This window comes from Folsomia candida, unplaced genomic scaffold, assembly GCF_002217175.1.
Source record: "Folsomia candida strain VU population unplaced genomic scaffold, ASM221717v1 Fcan01_Sc006, whole genome shotgun sequence".
NCBI lineage: Eukaryota > Metazoa > Arthropoda > Collembola > Entomobryomorpha > Isotomidae > Folsomia > Folsomia candida.
Genome location: NW_019091198.1, coordinates 8,244,697 through 8,262,387, shown reverse-complemented (window position 1 = coordinate 8,262,387; position 17,691 = coordinate 8,244,697). Strand labels below are relative to the sequence as shown.

The following is a 17,691-nucleotide window of genomic DNA, read 5'->3' as shown; positions in this document are numbered from 1 at the left end:
ATCTGCAATCTGGCATACCTGCCAACAATTCATTCTCATATTACACAATTTTTCTACTTCTTGAGTTCGGATTGACGACGTGCCAGTAAATATTCGTCTCGAATTACTCACACGAGTGAGATATTCACATCCAGCCATTGAATTGAGCCACTCAGACCAACTTTACAGGTTTCGCTTTGATGAGAAGAGGGGTGAAAGTGAAAGGATTAGACTTGGGATTATGCTCCTTACTCTTGCATAATGCACCAGAATAGATCAGAATAAAAACGCTAATATGGCCATTCAGCAAGTCGAGGTGTCAAAAACCTCTCAGATTCCGAGCTCATTGTCAGAAGAGAGGTGAAAGTTGGTACAGAGATTTTATGGAGAAAGTTATAAATGTGGGTGTATGAAATGTAATTGTCCCACCAGCACCACCTACCTAGCCGTTCGTGAGATAAGTAGTTATCGCTGTGGGGATGTAGATGTCGGGGGTGGGTTTCCATGACGGGGACGGAGTTGAGCTGGAGCTATTTGTTTCTCCACGCTTCGCTGTGAAACCGGCACGGATGGAAAAAACTCTTCACAATCCTCCTCCTGTCAATATTTCAACTTTTAATCAGACTTCAAACTTCTTCAAATCAGCTGTTTACGAAGGTAAGGTCTTATCAGGATAAAGAAGGTATTGTTGAATAGTGGTACAACTTGTAGTCTAGGTACTTGAATGGTACCATAAAATTGGTGATAGATTAGTTATTGTACCAACCAGGTGGTTTTTCGTTAATTTTGGATTCGTAAAAAAGATAAAGTATTAATAAAATTAGTTTCAGTTTTAAATTAGAGTGTAAATTAGAGAAATATTGACATCTTTTATAATATTTTATAGATTACTTGGAAAGGAGAGGACTAACTTCATCTGCAAAATTATTGTAACATCTACACGGTTCTCTAATACTTCGTTGACTTGATTATCTTTTCACTCTATTTCTATTTGTTTTGTCAAAATGGTAAGTTCATTAATTAAAAAGATTAAAATCTCATTGATTAATAATCAATGATTATTAGTTTTAATTTTCGTTATTTATATTTAATTCAGGCTGATGTTGAATCCATGCCGAGATATGTTTCTCCAGTCCATCCGGCCATCTTTCCTCACCTGACCATGATTTTGCTCGGGATCGGCGTCTTTTTCACGGCCTGGTTTTTTGTGTACGAGGTGACCGCAACAAAGAAGACGAGGGCCGTGATGAAAGAGCTCGTCATTTCTATCGTCGCCGCTACCTTTATGAGCTTTGGACTCCTCTTTCTCTTGTTATGGGTGGGAATTTATGTTTAGAAGATTTACTAGTAAACTCCAAGTATTGCTGACAGTTTGACGACGACCAAGGCGTCAAAATGTTAACAAATCACATATACCAAATTTACTATGATTAAGCTATAAAAGTTACAAGTCTGTTATCAACGTGCTGTTTGAAATTTAATTTTTTAATTTGGTGAAATAATAAAAGGGAATGATTCTAATTAGTATAATTGCAGATAGTGAATTTAACTTGATTCATGGTATAAAATTTTGCAATCTTGTATAAATAATTTTAGCAAAAAATATTACATGTCCAGCTCTGGTATACACACTTCAGATACATCTCCATTAAAATGCATTTCTTAAGATCTCCAGCTGGATGAGGATTAAGGTTTGGTTATAATTTTAATACAAATTCTCCTGTCAATTATAAGCAGCATCATATTAGATACCCCGTCAGTTCCGAGGTATACCACCAACATCAATAGTAATCTATCATAATCCGCATGTCATAATTGATGCACATTGGCTTTGTTGTTGTTAAACCTGTTACGAGTCTTAATTGACTTAGAGTTTACATTACAAATCCAAAAAGATTGGATCATGTGAAGTGTATCAATATTTATATTCCATCCCATCGACTTGTTGTGGATGCCTGAATTGAATGAACTCGTATTTCAAGGTCATGGAAAACCGCTTTTCAACACAACCAGCTATTAACAACTAAAATCAAGTATAACCAGGAGCCAGCAGTCTATATCCATCTATATGCACATGCATGCATAAGCAGTAACGCCAGTAACTGATGGCAACAAATAATTATTTAAACCTTGTCTGGCTGGCGTCGTTGTTTACTAGGATTACTACAAAACCAAAACTTGCAGAATCTCAACGTCCATGATTGCACTATTTTGAGTGTACATGCACCTATATCAATTTCTGCCTCATTTTTTATCGCCTGTGGGAGGGACGCCGGCTTTCCTTGCCGTCCATCCCTATAATTATTATTTATTTATCAATCTAATATTGTTATCACTATGTTGTATGAAACTACAAGCTTTTATCTTCACAATACAGTGAGATTTCTTCATGGAGTAAGAACATAGTAAAAACCACGACGTCTAAATGTATTATGGTGTAGAATACAAGTTTGCATGTAAATGAAACAGCTGCTAAGGCCAGCTCAGCTTTTGTTTTGTTTACCAACTTTACTACGACGCACATTGCTTGTTGCCAACTAAAAAGTGTGTCCTCTTATCCAGCCAATAGACACTGAACATGCAACAAATGTATACCCAAGTCATAGTACAGAGGGATATTTTACACTACGAGTCTATTATTATTTACTCAGTTGAATAAAATACCATCACCATTCACCACACACCATTTATTTTACCATGGATCACAGAAAGAACAAACTAAAACTGCATACAACAACATGATAAGAAAATACGCCACACACCACATAAGCATTATGCAAGCCAAGTGGTGGAGAAAGCTTATCATCATCAATGTTTGGCAATGCAAACACAAAGTTGTGGAAAAACAGCTTGCTTGCTAACCGCGTACACCGGTGTTTTATGATTTGGCCGGAAAATCATATTGGTAATATATTCCAATTAAAAATTTTGTTTTATCTAGAAATCGTCAGCCTACCAGAGCAAAAACAAAATCCAGCCAGACAGACAAAGATATAAAAACCATCCATGTGTAGCTTCCTATTAAAATTACGAGTAATAATAATAAGGGTCCCTGGAGGACGCTCTTGGTTATAAAGCTCCAAGGTTTCGATGCCACAGGGTTCATTATTTCCATTGTCCTTGAAGTGGGAGAGACAAGGTCATCCGCTCTCACGGCGCTTGTACCACTCTTGTTGCGGTTGGCTTTCGTAATGATGCCAGTATAGAAATTCCATTCCTTTACATCCAGGAGCCAAGGAAGAAGTGGTAGGTTTGCTAGGTAGGTGATGCGATGCCGAAGAAAGCGACCCTTGGCGGCGATGGGCGAACAATTGCGACGGAGGTGGTGATGATGGCGGAGAACGAGGCATGCGGCTAAGATACTAAAGGTGGTGGTGGCGATATATGTTGTAGTACTGCTAGTACTATTATACTACAACTGCTGCTTTTGATGGTGCATGCATGTTCTTCATATGCTTGGCTTGAAAACGCAACCTACATCGGAGTCAGTGCAGTCTTTGTGGAGTTGGACTTGTCTTGTTTGCAGCTGGGAAAATTCCCAAAAAGAATGCTATTAATGTTACCCATTACTTACCCATTAATATGCTGATCTTCTACATCATCCGTGTAACCTAATAATTACCAAGTTTTGGATAATTGTTACGTAACATTATTGTAAATTGACGCTGGGTGTGAAGTACCCAATTTTTTTAGACGCCCGGACGATCGCATCAGTTGTTTCATTCATCCAGCCAGCCTGCGAGCCTGCTGGCTGCTCTTCTCTCGTTTTTGTCTCCTCCACCACCATCAAGCGAGGAGCATAGAGCAGCCGACCCACCACCATCACCACCAGTCGTAGAGTGTATACTTCTCAGTTGGCCGCTTCACCATTCGTTCCCCTCCGCTTTTGCAGTGCTGTGACCGCATTTTTAGTGACAAACAGTGGTCATCAAGTTCAAAAAACGCATCGCAATCGAAACTCAAAGTTCTGAAGGTAAGAATTTGCCAAAACTGAGTCTTTTCTCCGTTTTTTGGAGGCACAGAAGGACCACACCGTGCCGCCACAGCACTGCTTCAGTATCCACATATGGTGTGGGGACAGGCGTGCTCGGCAGGGGGAGTGGATTTGATTTGCATTGAGGGGGAGGAAGTGGCTGTTGACCTGCTGTTGGCTGGGGGCTGGTGGGTGGTGGTAGTTTGGCGGAAGAAATCCGGGTCAGCTGGGCGTCCATGTCTATTTGTGCCTCCATACTACACCATATGAGCAAGCGGCTGATGCTGATCCACCACCACCACCACCACCACCAACAGCAGCGAGCGATGCATTGTAGCATCATCATCATCGGCTGGTATTCTAGATAGACCACCATCACCACCACCGCACTTTCTCTCCACCATTCTATTTGATTCTACTTACTACTTTTACGTCGGCTCCTCTTGGTGTGTCTTCTTCTGCTGGCTGGTGGTAGTAGTCGGTCTCTCTTTTTGCTAAGGTGACTCGTTGGTTGGTTGCTCACTGCTGTGTGTGTTCCGGGCCAAGCTCCTTATTATTTTTCTGCGCCGCCACATTTGTTATCGTTTTTGGAGGAGGGGGAGGAGACGGGTCGAATTGGGGGGTACGTGGTCACTGTGGTGACGACCTTTTTTCGGTGGTTGTATCATCTCCACCCACGAAATCGGTGGTGGAAGAGGCAGGCGAAATAACAGCTGGCTTCTTGTTGGGATATAGGTACGTAGGTATTTATATAGGTTGAGTGTGGTGGTGGTTTTATGTGTGTGGTTAAAATGAGAGATGCCAAGCCGGCGAGGCAAGTTGGTTGTTGGCTGCTGTTTGGTCGACCCAGCTGAGGCGAAAATGGGAGCATCGTAATAATAGTAGATTCAAGTAATCTTGGTTTGGTGGGTTGGAAATATTTGAAAAAAAAGTTTTGTGAAAGTGCTTAAGAGTAACGTGGCGAGTGTGATGGCAGGTCAATAATAGGCATCGACGAGTTGTTAGTGACACATAAAATAAAATTCGTCGTCTCCTCTACTAGTAATTTCAAGTTTGGGAAGAAGGCAATACGTGTGTATTATGTAGATGGGTTTCAAATTGAACAGATTGTAGATACGATTACTAGACGACATAGTTTAATCAAAATCGAATGATCTTATGACATATGGAGGTTTGATAATTGATTAAATATTAATAAGGTCTTTCAACACATTGCTTTGTGTGAAATTATAAATTATTGGGAGAAAGAGAGATCTTATCGGTTTTCTGGATTTAAGAACCAGGTGAAAAGGCAACTCAGAGAACTCATTTACTCATTCATCACTTCTTATTTCTTTTAGAAATTCATTAAATATCAAGAACAACACCTTGCGTTGATAAAATTTTCCATACCTAGAACAAAACATTGGGCATAGCATTGCCATTGATTCAATGAACAATATTAAGTACTCGTTCAAGTCTAAATTATTGTTTGAATTTTAGGACTCTTCCCAATTCTTAAATAAGTGACGACGACGTCCCTGCCTGAGTGCAGGGAGTTCAGGGGGTTTTATACCGGACGGAGTTTTTGGTCCTTGTGGACTTAATTTGCTAAAATTGAGGGCCTAGACGACCCACTGGGGGACGGCGAGGGTATGGAGCACGAGAAGCGGATGCGGCGAGAAATCGCCAATTCGAATGAAAGACGCCGCATGCAAAGTATAAACGCCGGCTTTGCAGGACTACGAAATCTCTTACCGAACCATGAAGGTGAAAAATTGAGCAAGGTACGTACATATTCATTTATCCATTCATACATACTGGTCACCCTTGATTTATTTAATTTATTAAAATAATAAAAATATGCAATAATTTACTTGAAATTAATTACGGATGATTTGTTTTAATTTAGGCGGCAATTTTACAACAAACGTCAGACTATATATTTCAGTTATTACAAGAAAAAAATAAAGTGGTGAGTTATAATAATCAGCTGAAACGAGCCGTGAATCAGAACGGAGGTGATGCAACGGTTGGAACTTATTCATCCCCTCAGTCCCCTGCAGTTGATGTACCAAGTGTAACGAAAAGACGGAAGACCATTGATGGTGAGCTATTACGTACTTGCTCGACTTGAAATTAATGAGTATCTCATCTTTGTATGTTAAATTTACACTAAACTGTATTTGTCTTTATATTTATTATCTAGGCGCACTAGAGTCTGCTGATGAAGGGATTGGGAGTATGTCTCCTGAACATAGTGTAACCAGCGACGAAGCACGGGCCGAAATGCTAGAGCTACGTCGGGAAACGTTAGAGTTACGCCACGCTCTAGAAAGAGAAAGAAGACACCGCATAGGATTGGAAGAACATATTGCTATCCTACAACAGCAACTGAATGCTTACTCGAGAAAGTTCGACAATGAGAGGTTTGCATCCAGACTTAATAATCTTTTTCATATTCTCAGTATTTGGCCAGTTAATAAAAATGTTAACTAATATTTCAGGATGCAATCATCAGAAGAGGTTGAATCTCTTCAAGGGACCAACCGGAACGCATACAAAGAGACAGCAAGGTGTGTACATACTATATTTGAATATGAAAATTTTCTTGTTATTAAAGCACTTAATAACTTATACGCAACATTATTTTTTAAATGATGATTTTTTTATTATTGCTATTTTTCCAGATGTTATACCATTAGAAATAATTTGGAGACTATAGTTGAAGCTATTCGACATCTGGAAGGAGATCATTTGTTTTCGGATGACCGCATAAATTTCACTCGTTCGTCCTCTCCTCCTTCTGCTTCTCCACGCGGAATGGACATTTCCATGTCGGCATCTGCATCGCCAAATTGTTCTCAAACCACAGTTGAGGTCCCCCTTGCGTTGACTGCTACGCTATCAACATCTTGTCAGGCCTCACCTATGGCGACTGCATATAGTGGTTCTTCTGGAGTGGCTCCAGGGACGATAAGTACGCCTACAGCTATAATAATGAAACAACAACACGTAGTTACACCTCCTGTTTCTCGTATTGTTGAAGTTGAGGATCAGCCAATAAATCTCGAGTTTAGGCCTGGTCTTTCACGTAGCCCATCACCATTCAATAACCAAACATCACCTTCAAGTTGTCAGCAACAACAACTCCGGCCCGGAGTAATTGTTGTGAAGCATTCATAAGTTTATACTATCTTAACAGCAGAGGCTGTTGAGTGTTCACGGTGACTTATTCTGTTATGTATTCTCTCTTTACTAATTACATATGCTTTCGTTATTGACTATATCGCGGTATTTGGTTAGACTTAGATTATAATCACTGCGTCAACATTTTATATTGCGTCTCTTTCTGACAGAGAATTCGGCGTACATATAGTAAGGTATGTAATAGTATGTAGTAGTGATACATATTGTGAGCATAGTAGATAGATACACACCCACCCAGTTTCAGTTCGATGATTAATTTTTGTATTTCCTAAACAAGAATTAGCAGTTACCCAACCAAAATAATTGGTTTCTTTTAAATAGATCGTTTCGTAACTTCGATTTGTTACAGCCACGCGTGGGTTTGAAAAACCCTGCAAACGCGCGAAGGAGTTTGCCGGGACTAGAGGGGGCCAGGACCTTTTCCATAAGGCCCGTGTTAAAATTTCAGGGATTTTGTCCCCCCGTTTGCCCCCCGGGATGAAACCAGACATCGCACCCACGCGTGAGCCACGTTTGTCGTTCTTTTGCAAAAAGACATGGAGTTACATATATGAAGTTGCTTTAAAACATCGTCGGTTCCTGTAGAGCTTAATAAATGATTGAGAGTTATGTTAATTAACCACCATGACGACCTGTAGCAAATGGAAAGCTTTAATGACCTGGATTGTGCTAATACAATCATTTTCGTACAGAATTTCTAATTCCCGAATGAAATCATCATATAGGATATTTTTTAGAGTTTCAATAATGAAGTTTGCAGCTACCATTTACGTATAACTAACTACTAAATTAGACATTTGCTGAACTGAGAAACTGACTTTGAACACTTTGGAGCTACAAATAGTAATATATGATTAATTACTTCTTATTCTCTGGCTGTTCCCAACCGAGCGAGTTACAAGTAAGAAATAGAAAGGCAAATTATTCTGTGACGATGAATACTACTTGCCTCTTTCTTTACGGTCATGTTAATAATGCTCTATTATGGTTTGAGCAGAAATTCTATTTTACTTTCACTTTGGTTAATTCATGGCCCTAGTCAATTTCCGTTACATAATCTTGTCCTATGAATTAGCACATCCATTTTTCATTTCTTACAAAAAAATGTAACAAAATTTATCTTTTCAACACTCCTGAAACTTTAAATCACACCGCAATATGTAACCTTATTTATGTACCTCTCTCGTGTTGGAGTGTTAAAAAGTTTCATATAATTTTGCGTGTAGGTTAAAAATTCTCTCTGATCCTGAACCCTTGAAATAATTTTGTTTATTATTTTTCAAAACATTTGAAAGAAACCCATTTTATTATTTCAAAATATTTTCAACTACTATTAACGCCATATAGCTATAAAAAAATAATAATCTATAAAAATGACAGAATTGGAGACTAGCTCAGAAATAGCCCTTTTCAAGTGACGCTTGAGGAGATAGATCTGATTTAACTACAAGTAAAGCCAGTTAATTATGTGTGGCTGCATTTATTATTTTGAAACAATCCATGTATTACGTTATATTCATTGTGTATAATTACATAATAGACACATAGATATATACATACATATATATTTACTATAATATGGTCTCTTTTCACAGCTTTCGTTGAAGTGAAATTTAATCACCTTGATTACTCTGCACCCCAAAATATTGGTTAGAATTAGCGGAAATGTTGTTTGGCGTGGAGTTATATTTCTTGTAGCCTGATGATGTTGATGATATGTCTTCCGTAAATAACATTGTTTGAATATCTAATTCCAAAAGCCACTGCCATATATAGACGACGCCGAATATCTACCGGTTCAAGTTACTTCCACCATCTAAAAAATAAGTATTAAATGCACTAAAACAAATGTAACTGCGGAAAGTGAATGTATGCAGCCACTGCAAACATATGATATGATGTCTTATCTATCTTGACGAAACGGATAAGTACACAGCATTGATTCCCTCAATCAAAATACAGAAACATTAATAATTAAATAGGATCAAGGCGGTATAGTATGATGATAGTATCGTTCAAAAAATGTTGTGAAAGTCGTTAAGATGATGCCTTTAAACCTCTATGCTGTAAAAACTGGACTGGAAACCTATGTAATAATAATATGTATTTAAAATCCCGTTCAGTTCCTTATTATGTGGTGGAACTGAAATTGATACAAGTAGCATTAATGGCATAGCGCTTGTTGGGTTGGCGAATAATAGTAATAATATTATTGGAACGAGTCGTCTAGATCTGGCCACACCCAGACCACACCCCAAATCTGTTTCTTTTTATGTACGTAAAGTGCGTGGATTTTTGAGGATGAGAGAAGCAGTACCTGTTCGACAGGAAATCTGAGGACTGATGAATTTTTACTTATTATGAGAAACTTATATTTATTTAATTTAAGGTTACATATATAATTTAGGTATCATGCCTCCTCATTCCTTATACGTTGAACCTGATTTATTGAAAAGTTGGAAAAGCCAAACCTACCTACCAAAAAATCCTTATACTTTGATGGTTTAATCATCTTTTTAACCCTGATTATTTCTTATGACAGCAAAATATATCATTTTTTGTCTTAAATAATAACACTGTTTGCTGTCAGGTCATGCAATTCGTACAATTTGTAAGAAAAATGTTTTCACATCACGATTTTATTATTCTTGATTTTTTTTCAGGGTAGTTGACAAGAATGGCGTAATTTAATAATATTCGTATGAATTTTATTATTAACCAATTTAGAAGTCTCTGCAAAATTCGGTATGATTCATATAATCTGCTGTTACTGCTGCTGAGTTTCAAATGTTAAAAAATATGATGCAAAAATGTTGTTAATTTAAAAATTCAGTAATAATCATATAGCAATGTCACACATAGACTCCTTAATAATTATCAGTTGAGTAGTTTTTAAATATGTAACTGAAAAAATGTTGAGCTAAGGAAAATATCATGGTTTTTGTTTCTTCGTATTATGACATTGTAGAAAAACAACACGTGTTTTGTGTTATCTGGTTTGCAAATATGACGAAACAAGTTAAGTATGATAAATGACGGGAAAGTATCATAAATATACCAATTACTGTTAAAAAACTGACCTTATTCATCCTCTGTCAGTTTCTTCTGTTTATGCATACTTACCCAGTAAGAGTTTAATAAATTTCCTATACAAATGACACAAATCTTGTGCAAGTGATATTTTTTGTTATTAAGTAATGACAATTTATTTACTCGTTGGTATCACAATAAGACTGAAAATTTCGAAATATACACAAATATGGGAATCATGAAAATTGTTTGAATCTAGCTCACATTTTCGGACGGCTATGTATGTAAATATACATGCACATATACTTGACCGGACTTAAATAACCAAGTGTATTTGCATATGTATGCATACATCTACGACAAACGTGTCACCACAGGCGGCTCGTCGTCACGGGTGGCGTCTGTCTGTTGGGAAGGGACACGGTCAGGAAGAAAGCCACACTGCGCAATAAGCAGTTCGGAAACGTGGCGTAGCTCGTCTTGTTGTTGTATGATTTGTCGCTGCAACTGTTCACGTTTCATGAGGAGCTGCTTCTGGAGATTATCTGTAAAATATAACTGACCTGTAATTTCACATAAATTTTATGAAGGAAGCATACTGAAATTTACCCGAATGCATAACTTTTTCTGAAACTTTCACCTCGTCATGAAAATGAGTATGAAGAACATGTCCAGGAGGAGCATGTCTTGGAATTGAAGTTTGTATAAACTTATCTTTGTTTGGGACATCATCGAGCGTGGTGAATGAAGAAACGGGAAAAAATTCCATCGGTTGGATGATTTGAGGATTATAATGTGACATTTGTGAGAGAGCTTTTTTTGGCATTGTTTCAGAACTCGTTAGTTTTACTATAACTGATGCTGGGGACTCTTGACGAGAACTTATTTGTACCCCAGCTTTCGATTGGTGCTGTCGGAAATAAATTTAAATTCGGTTATTAAATTCTTGTCTCTTTGTAGGAATATCTTACACTGGTATTCGATTTCTTAGGTTTCATCATGGGTTGTAATGCAGCAGGAAGGGACCTTTTGGTTTCTAATTTTTGACGCTTGCTAGGAAGCGGTGAAGAGTCGCCCAACTGGGGAGCTGACGAAAATGCATTGTCTCCACGAATATGTTTCATCACATCGGAATAACTGAAAAAATTAAGTATTTTTTATATGCAAGATGCTCTAAAAAATTCTATATGCTTAAGAATATCGCTCTACCTGCCAACCCGATGAGTGCATTCAATAAACTCTGGTTTACAGTTCCACTGATGATACGTTACATAATACTTTGTTTGTAACCAGATCCATTGTTGTCCTTTCGTCAGAAAACGGTAGAAACAAGAGATCCCGTCTCCTTTTTGCATTACTATCATAAAAGTTATACATAAGCTCTTCATTTAGATAAAAGTTTCGTTTCAATTTATCCTAAGCACATACACTGTTCATGACACAGGGCAACTTTCTCCACATCGTCAGCATGATAATAGTCGTACCCTGAAGTGCCTAACACTTCGAATGGTAAGTAACCAATTGACACTTCCGCTATAGATCATTGTAGAAAATCATTAAGCAAGAAGTTATTTAGTTAGTTTGTGTTACTAAATTCTTGGTCACCTCTGGGGTCCAAAAAGAGAAATTTCCACTCTAAAGAATGCTTTGAAGAAAACTCGTGATTTTCCGTGTCCACCACGACGGACATTTCTCGCACCAGGTTTGCATTAAGTAATCTCCCAGTGGCGACGAATATGTAGTTGGCACTATGGATTGAGTCATTGGATTCGGAAAACTCCTCCCCCTCATTTTTCTCAGAAGTCATGTCAGCATTCACGCCTTCAAGCCAGTAGTCATATTTAATTAAGGGTTAAGAGCAACCAAATTTCTAGAGATAAAAACTACTCACAATCTGCCAAAGTCCACCTTTTAAAGTAACCCATAAGTTTGACTAATTGACACTTATGATTTTCCTCCATGGATCCAAAGTCCCCAACACGAAAGTTTACGGTCAATGAAACACCCCCGTTATTTCGTGTTTTGTCATCGACGTTCCTACTGGAGAGGACATTTAGCAATTTTGCCTTCTCCTCGTCGCACACGTACTCGTATATTGAGCAGTTGACAAGGTCACTCTGTTAATAGCAATGCATTTGACCGTTTTGGGTATCATGTGCACCAAATGCAAGTGTGTATTTAGAATTGAATCACTCACGCTCAAGTATCCAAGTAGTGAAGTGACACTTTCCGACAAATATAATATCTTCCCATTGCTTGATAGGATAATGATAAACCCGTCCAAAGCCTGCGCGTTCAAAACATTGGTCATTTAATATATTTGTACAAGCTGTATAATTTCACTTGTCGGGCGTATTTACATACTTCCATCATGAGATGCGAAAATTCTTCGCTGGATAAAAAGGATGGTTTCCAATTCTCTTGCGTCTCCTCAACTTGAGACTGAGATTGGGCAGAACGTTCTATATATTTTAGAATAGAACGCAAATTATAACCAAATGATGACATTTGCATGCTGAATTCCATACCATTGTGAGTTTTGAGAAAGTTGATCGTAGCTATTAGAACGGTGGACTTGTCCAGTTTTCTCGTAGAGTTTGAAACCATGAAACACAGCTCGTTTACTAAGACGTTGAACTGATCCCTTCGCCTTTTTTCGGATAAATTCCTAGACTTTCTTTTCGTGTCGTCTCTCTCTTCGTCAATTTCTTCATCAATTGGATCCGTGTCTCTAATTGTAAGATTATTGTTTTTCATATTATCTTGAAAGTCATGTAAATAAACTGGAAATTTGAACTTACATAGAATTATGAGATGCTGTGGATTCGGAGTTTTTTGTGCTTGAATAACTCATGATGGTAAAGAATTTCAAGGCTTATAAGTGTTGTTACTAATCAGCTCTGTCGATTCAGTCGGCCAGATCTATGTACAAAATATGAATATGAAAAAATGTCGTCTTTGTGATGTGATGCATGTTGCACCTTAAGCACGGCAATAACTAATCTATATGATCTATGGTGTAATGACACTCAACAAATTATGGAATCCTGGCCTCTATAAAGTGTAGGTTGTAGAATACTGGAGATATTAAAAATATTAAAAATCTTGGGAATGAAAATGATATAGAATAGACTAGGGTGAAAGTCATCGATTCGGGATTGCTTAATAAGGAAAACAGAAGAACATAAACAACGTTTTACCAGAATATTATTTGCAGTCCAATTTTTTCCTGTTAAGTGCAATTCATTCATCTATTTTCTACTTCATACTTGCTTTGAGTGCATACTGTATATAAGCATGTAGTCCTTCTGTGCTTCATGCATTAATTTCACCGCATAGAGACATTAATGAGAAGAAATTAGATGTAAACTGATCAGTTAAATGTTTATAGCCAATAATGTGCAACCTGCTTTGACATGAATTAATGGAATTCGCTAGCAAAGACAAAGAGTAATGAAAGTGTTGAAATTAATTTTTAGTGCAACAGGTTCCAACTTTCAGAGCATGCCGCAAAAGACATCAATAAAGAATTAAGCAAATCTTACGCCAAAATTTATGGTACCCAAAGTATCACAAAAAATAACTCGTAAAAATACAATTATAAAAATAAAAATAGAACCAGGACACATATTGAGCAAAAATTAATTAAAATTAGGAAACATCTAGGTTCTCCAAGATTTAAATTGCTACATGAAATGCTAACTTATACTCCTTGTTCATTTATTCAATCCTATACACTTTACCAATCAATCAATCGCATTATTTAAAAAATCAAATAACTACGTATGTGTGCCAAATAATCCAACAATATCTATTTCTATAGTTCAACAACTAGATACACCAGTCCTAAAATGGATAAAATAAATTTCAGTATAACCAACCCAATGCGACAATTAGTTGTCTCCTTAAATGTTTTTGTTTTGGCGAATTATAAAATTATGGAATGTATATAACATCCAAAGTAGGCAGAAATTTTGCACGCCATTTCTGAAAATATTTAGATCCAACTCTCCAGCCAGGTATGTAACTACTGTGGTCCCAAGAATCACACAAACTTTCTCCGACTTTCTCCTTTCTGTTTCGGAGTCTCAACACAACCTCCTCTCATCAAAATGCCACCAATAATGTGGACTCCTTTCTCTCAACTATGAATCATTCCGGGGAGCTTACACCAGACGGCGAGATTGGAGTGGGAGAAAACCCTCCCACTTTCTCCAGAGAGAGATTGGATGGATCACCTCTAATAACCAGGGAGAAAGTCGTGCCGAGATTGAAAGGTAGGAGAAATGGAGGACAAATCCGCTCGTCAATAACTAAAGCACTTTCTCTCTTTGTATCCATGTCCATCTAAGACTTGCATTACTTTCAAAAATTAGACGAGTCTTCTGTTTTCATGAAAATTGATACACTTTTTCCCTTTATTACTGATTTATTTCATGTTTCGTAAAAATACATCAATGTGACGCAAGCCAAAGGGAAGTAAGCAGACGAAGAAACAGACATGAGACAAATGAGAGACGTGAGACAAATGAACAAATCCGCACTCTCGGGTTGCTCAACTTGTTCGGATAAAGATAGACCGAATTATATATATTTAATTTACAAGATCAACTAGAATGTGTCTCAGGTTTCGTAACTCTGCTTGCTTGACAAATACGTAATCTGAGCAAGGAAGACAAAAAGATCTTTTGATTCACGCATTTTGAACTCCAACTCGGTGCAGAAGACGGAGAACCCGTGCAGTAAAAAATATAATATTGGCTTATCATAATGATAATGATAATGCAGTAAATAATGCAACAAATCTAATTGAAAACAAATCTAATAATAATTGTCTCATTTTCTACATACGGCGTAATATTAGTTGTCTCATACAACAAAGCTGTCACTCATCCAGTGACCTTTTGTTCCACACAAACGTCACAGGTTTCCTTTTCTAATGTTGTCTTATTAATCTGTCGGGCTGCAAGATTGGTGGTGAAGGTTAGTTACCCGGTGTTATCATCCTCTCGACGAGTGAGATAGGGTTTTTGGACCAGTTTTCGAGACCCGGTCAGTGGCATGAGCGAAATCATAGAGCACGAACAGAAAATGAACCTCAAATCTTCTATCAAATGCCACCACCACTACGATCCCACCACCACCACCATCGTGAACTGCACTTTCCTCGTCCTCACTCTTTCAGTCTCATCTGTTCTCTCCTCTCATCCTCGTTCTCTCCACTGAGACGAAGATTTTCAGAATTTCTCAAAGTCCTCCTCCTTCTCTTCACAATTCCAAGGTTTCCGACCTTTTCGGAGGGAGGAAGTACCAAAATTGTTGAACATTTCCGAACCCAGGGAGTCCAGTCTAGTGGCCACGACTACGGTGCTGGACTGACGACCTTTTTCCACCTTTCCACCTTCCTCATTGTCTTTCATTCATCAGCCACCTAAGAAATATTATTGTTGGGCAGAGTTCAGAGAAATTGAAGTTCTCCGTACTGCAGTTCAAATCAGTTAGCTCTCTTTCCAAAGTGTCGACGAACATTCTTTTTTGAGAAATCAGACAGATTTTCAAAGGAGGATGTCGAATATCGCGTCGCAAAGGATCAAACGCGAGTTCAAGGAGGTCGTCAAGAGCGAGGAGGTAAGAAGGGGGTGGAAGTAGGGCAGAAAATATATTGTTTTGCTTTGGGAGTTTTTGCCATTTGTAATTTAGTTTGGGGCTTATATTTGATAAGGGGTGGTAGTATGTTTTGAAGAGTACGCCTCTCCTGACTTTTCCTGGAGAGGAGGTCATTTAGCTGGGTGGCCCGCTTTCACCACCCCCTTCCTAGACTCAAATGCGCATTATTTTACGATTTATCATGGAATAGCAATCCGTATGGAATGATGGATACCCAGTTTTATTTCCAGGGGTCTGGTCCCGAGGGAAGAAAAGACCCAAAAGAGGTGCACTTGGCACTAGTAAGACACTGAGCAGGGAAGAGGCATTGGTGGTGGTGGAGTGCCGGCAGCGGTGGTCGTAGATTAACATGGGTCAGATCGTCTAGTGGCTAGTCGTGTATATATACAAGATCGCTCATATATGACGATTTATGAACTATGCACAATTACAAGTTGAGCTTAATTCATCATTTTACATTTATTCAGGTTGCGAAATGTGCGATTCGTATTGATTTGGTGAATGACAGTTGGTCCGAGTTGCGAGGTCAGATTGCAGGACCGCCTGATACGCCCTATGAAGGGGGAAATTTCGAGTTGGAGATTGTGGTGCCGGAAACGTATCCATTCAATCCACCAAAGGTTCGATTTTTGACGCGAATTTGGCACCCCAACATTTCATCGGTCACAGGAGCAATTTGCCTTGATATTCTGAAAGATCAGTGGTAAGAAATATAGTAACGTATCAAGAATACAATTATTTTTAAGTTGACGACTTTGACTTTTGTTAATTTTTTTTAACTTGTAATATTGTCTCGTCAGGGCGGCTGCAATGACCTTACGTACTGTACTCCTTTCACTGCAAGCACTCTTGGCTGCAGCTGAACCTGATGACCCACAAGACGCTGTGGTTGCTCGACAATTTAAGGATCACCCAGCTGTATTTAAAATGACGGCTCAACACTGGTCAGCGATCTATGCTGGAGGTTAGTTAAATTCGCTACTTATACACGATATTCATTGACCAATAAAGTAACAACTAATAATTGCCATGTACACTTTATATTTCTAGGTCCTAACAGGAAGCCAGAGTATGAATCACGAGCTCGTCGTCTCGTTGACATGGGAGTAGAAACGAACACTGCGTACAGCGTCTTGTCGGCTCAAAATTGGGATCTTGAACGGGCTACTGAGTCAATTTTTGGATAGGCCCAGCAGAAATCTTAGCGCTATGTAACTTAATTTAAACTAATAACGAGAGCAGCAGCAACAACGGAATCGATTTCGCGAAACTTCGATTTTCAAAACAAAAAAAAATTATCAAAATACTTTTACATTACTAAAAACCGTCATTGGTGGCACGATTCAGTTTGAACATTAGTATTATGCCGTCATAATATTTTCTCTCGGAAAAAAATTCTTGTTTCTTTTTACAAAACTATTTATATTATGGATGGTCTCATTTGAAAAAAAGATATGGTATGGCAGGGCATTCGATATGCTACTTATTGTTAAGTATACTCGTGCGTGATGGAAAAAATAGATTGTGAAACAAATCATATATTATATACATAAAAATAAAAGAAATGTTACTACCCAGTTGTAGTAGTGTGGTGCTCCGTAATATTTTTAATTTATTTTATTTAAAAAAACTGAATCTGCATTGTAACATTACTTTCCATCATAAACCATAATATACCCAAGACCTAAGTAAATAATCCAATGTTCCTTCCAGGAGTGGGTGGTCTAACCCTGTTCAGGGCTGTGATTACAAAAAATATAACTTATACTTTATGAATGTTGTCACCCACATCCCACATCCGTCAGTATATAGTAGTGTCCTTTTACAGTGATGCAATAAAAAGTTCAAGTTCA

At 38.0% G+C, this 17,691-nt stretch overlaps 3 protein-coding genes and 1 long non-coding RNA gene across 10 annotated transcripts; 3 read left to right on the top strand and 1 right to left on the bottom strand.

Moving 5' to 3' along the window:
* The first annotated feature begins 480 nt into the window (after positions 1-480).
* LOC110851270 lies at positions 481-1,509 on the top strand. The gene is made up of 3 exons (XR_002548031.2): positions 481-636; positions 866-986; positions 1,076-1,509. It is a non-coding gene; the product is annotated as an uncharacterized LOC110851270 (long non-coding RNA).
* A 2,201-nt stretch (positions 1,510-3,710) lies between these two features.
* On the top strand, positions 3,711-10,306 carry LOC110850592 (transcription factor AP-4). Of its 3 annotated transcripts, none has more exons than XM_022098018.2 (6): positions 3,711-3,952; positions 5,435-5,718; positions 5,844-6,039; positions 6,141-6,360; positions 6,439-6,507; positions 6,622-10,306. In XM_022098018.2, exons 2-6 carry the CDS (start codon positions 5,587-5,589, stop codon positions 7,115-7,117), a joined length of 1,113 nt encoding a protein of 370 aa, XP_021953710.1. In that variant the 5' UTR covers positions 3,711-3,952; positions 5,435-5,586; the 3' UTR covers positions 7,118-10,306. The 3 variants fall into 3 exon arrangements, with proteins under 3 accessions (XP_021953710.1, XP_021953711.1, XP_021953712.1); XM_022098019.2 differs by lacking the exon at positions 3,711-3,952 and adding an exon at positions 4,409-4,687; XM_022098020.2 differs by lacking the exon at positions 3,711-3,952 and adding an exon at positions 4,776-5,235.
* A 53-nt stretch (positions 10,307-10,359) lies between these two features.
* On the bottom strand, positions 10,360-15,296 carry LOC110850591 (circadian locomoter output cycles protein kaput). 2 transcript variants are annotated; one of them, XM_035852834.1, is made up of 12 exons: positions 15,164-15,296; positions 12,973-13,093; positions 12,700-12,902; positions 12,536-12,633; positions 12,369-12,458; positions 12,063-12,288; positions 11,777-11,992; positions 11,600-11,704; positions 11,381-11,528; positions 11,143-11,308; positions 10,781-11,081; positions 10,360-10,716 (listed from the first exon to the last, which is right to left on the bottom strand). In XM_035852834.1, the coding sequence occupies exons 2-12, from the start codon at positions 13,023-13,025 to the stop codon at positions 10,526-10,528; spliced, it is 1,797 nt and encodes a 598-aa protein (XP_035708727.1). In that variant the 5' UTR covers positions 13,026-13,093; positions 15,164-15,296; the 3' UTR covers positions 10,360-10,525. The 2 variants fall into 2 exon arrangements, with proteins under 2 accessions (XP_035708727.1, XP_021953709.1); XM_022098017.2 differs by lacking the exon at positions 15,164-15,296 and adding an exon at positions 14,053-14,657.
* A 67-nt stretch (positions 15,297-15,363) lies between these two features.
* LOC110851344 (ubiquitin-conjugating enzyme E2-22 kDa) lies at positions 15,364-17,440 on the top strand. 4 transcript variants are annotated; one of them, XM_035852836.1, is made up of 5 exons: positions 15,364-15,781; positions 16,069-16,119; positions 16,306-16,541; positions 16,639-16,802; positions 16,889-17,440. In XM_035852836.1, the coding sequence occupies exons 1-5, from the start codon at positions 15,737-15,739 to the stop codon at positions 17,023-17,025; spliced, it is 633 nt and encodes a 210-aa protein (XP_035708729.1). In that variant the 5' UTR covers positions 15,364-15,736; the 3' UTR covers positions 17,026-17,440. The 4 variants fall into 4 exon arrangements, with proteins under 4 accessions (XP_035708729.1, XP_035708728.1, XP_035708730.1 ...); XM_035852835.1 differs by having other exon boundaries at positions 15,364-15,799; XM_035852837.1 differs by lacking the exon at positions 16,069-16,119 and having other exon boundaries at positions 15,366-15,781.
* The last annotated feature ends 251 nt before the right edge of the window (positions 17,441-17,691 follow it).

Bases quoted from the DNA above. Each gene is read 5' to 3' on its own strand.
- LOC110850591 (XM_035852834.1), bottom strand. From the start codon at position 13,025: ATGAGTTATTCAAGCACAAAAAACTCCGAATCCACAGCATCTCATAAT. The intron at 11,993-12,062 runs GTGAGTAGTTTT...ACTGGCTTGAAG, and splicing joins AAGGTGGACTTTGGCAGATT to GCGTGAATGCTGACATGACT. The intron at 11,705-11,776 runs GTGACCAAGAAT...AATGATCTATAG, and splicing joins TCTCTTTTTGGACCCCAGAG to CGGAAGTGTCAATTGGTTAC.
- LOC110850592 (XM_022098018.2), top strand. From the start codon at position 5,587: ATGGAGCACGAGAAGCGGATGCGGCGAGAAATCGCCAATTCGAATGAA. The intron at 6,040-6,140 runs GTGAGCTATTAC...TTTATTATCTAG, and splicing joins AAGACGGAAGACCATTGATG to GCGCACTAGAGTCTGCTGAT. The intron at 6,361-6,438 runs GTTTGCATCCAG...CTAATATTTCAG, and splicing joins AGAAAGTTCGACAATGAGAG to GATGCAATCATCAGAAGAGG.
- LOC110851344 (XM_035852835.1), top strand. From the start codon at position 15,737: ATGTCGAATATCGCGTCGCAAAGGATCAAACGCGAGTTCAAGGAGGTC. The intron at 16,120-16,305 runs GTAAGACACTGA...ACATTTATTCAG, and splicing joins AAGAGGTGCACTTGGCACTA to GTTGCGAAATGTGCGATTCG. The intron at 16,542-16,638 runs GTAAGAAATATA...TTGTCTCGTCAG, and splicing joins GATATTCTGAAAGATCAGTG to GGCGGCTGCAATGACCTTAC.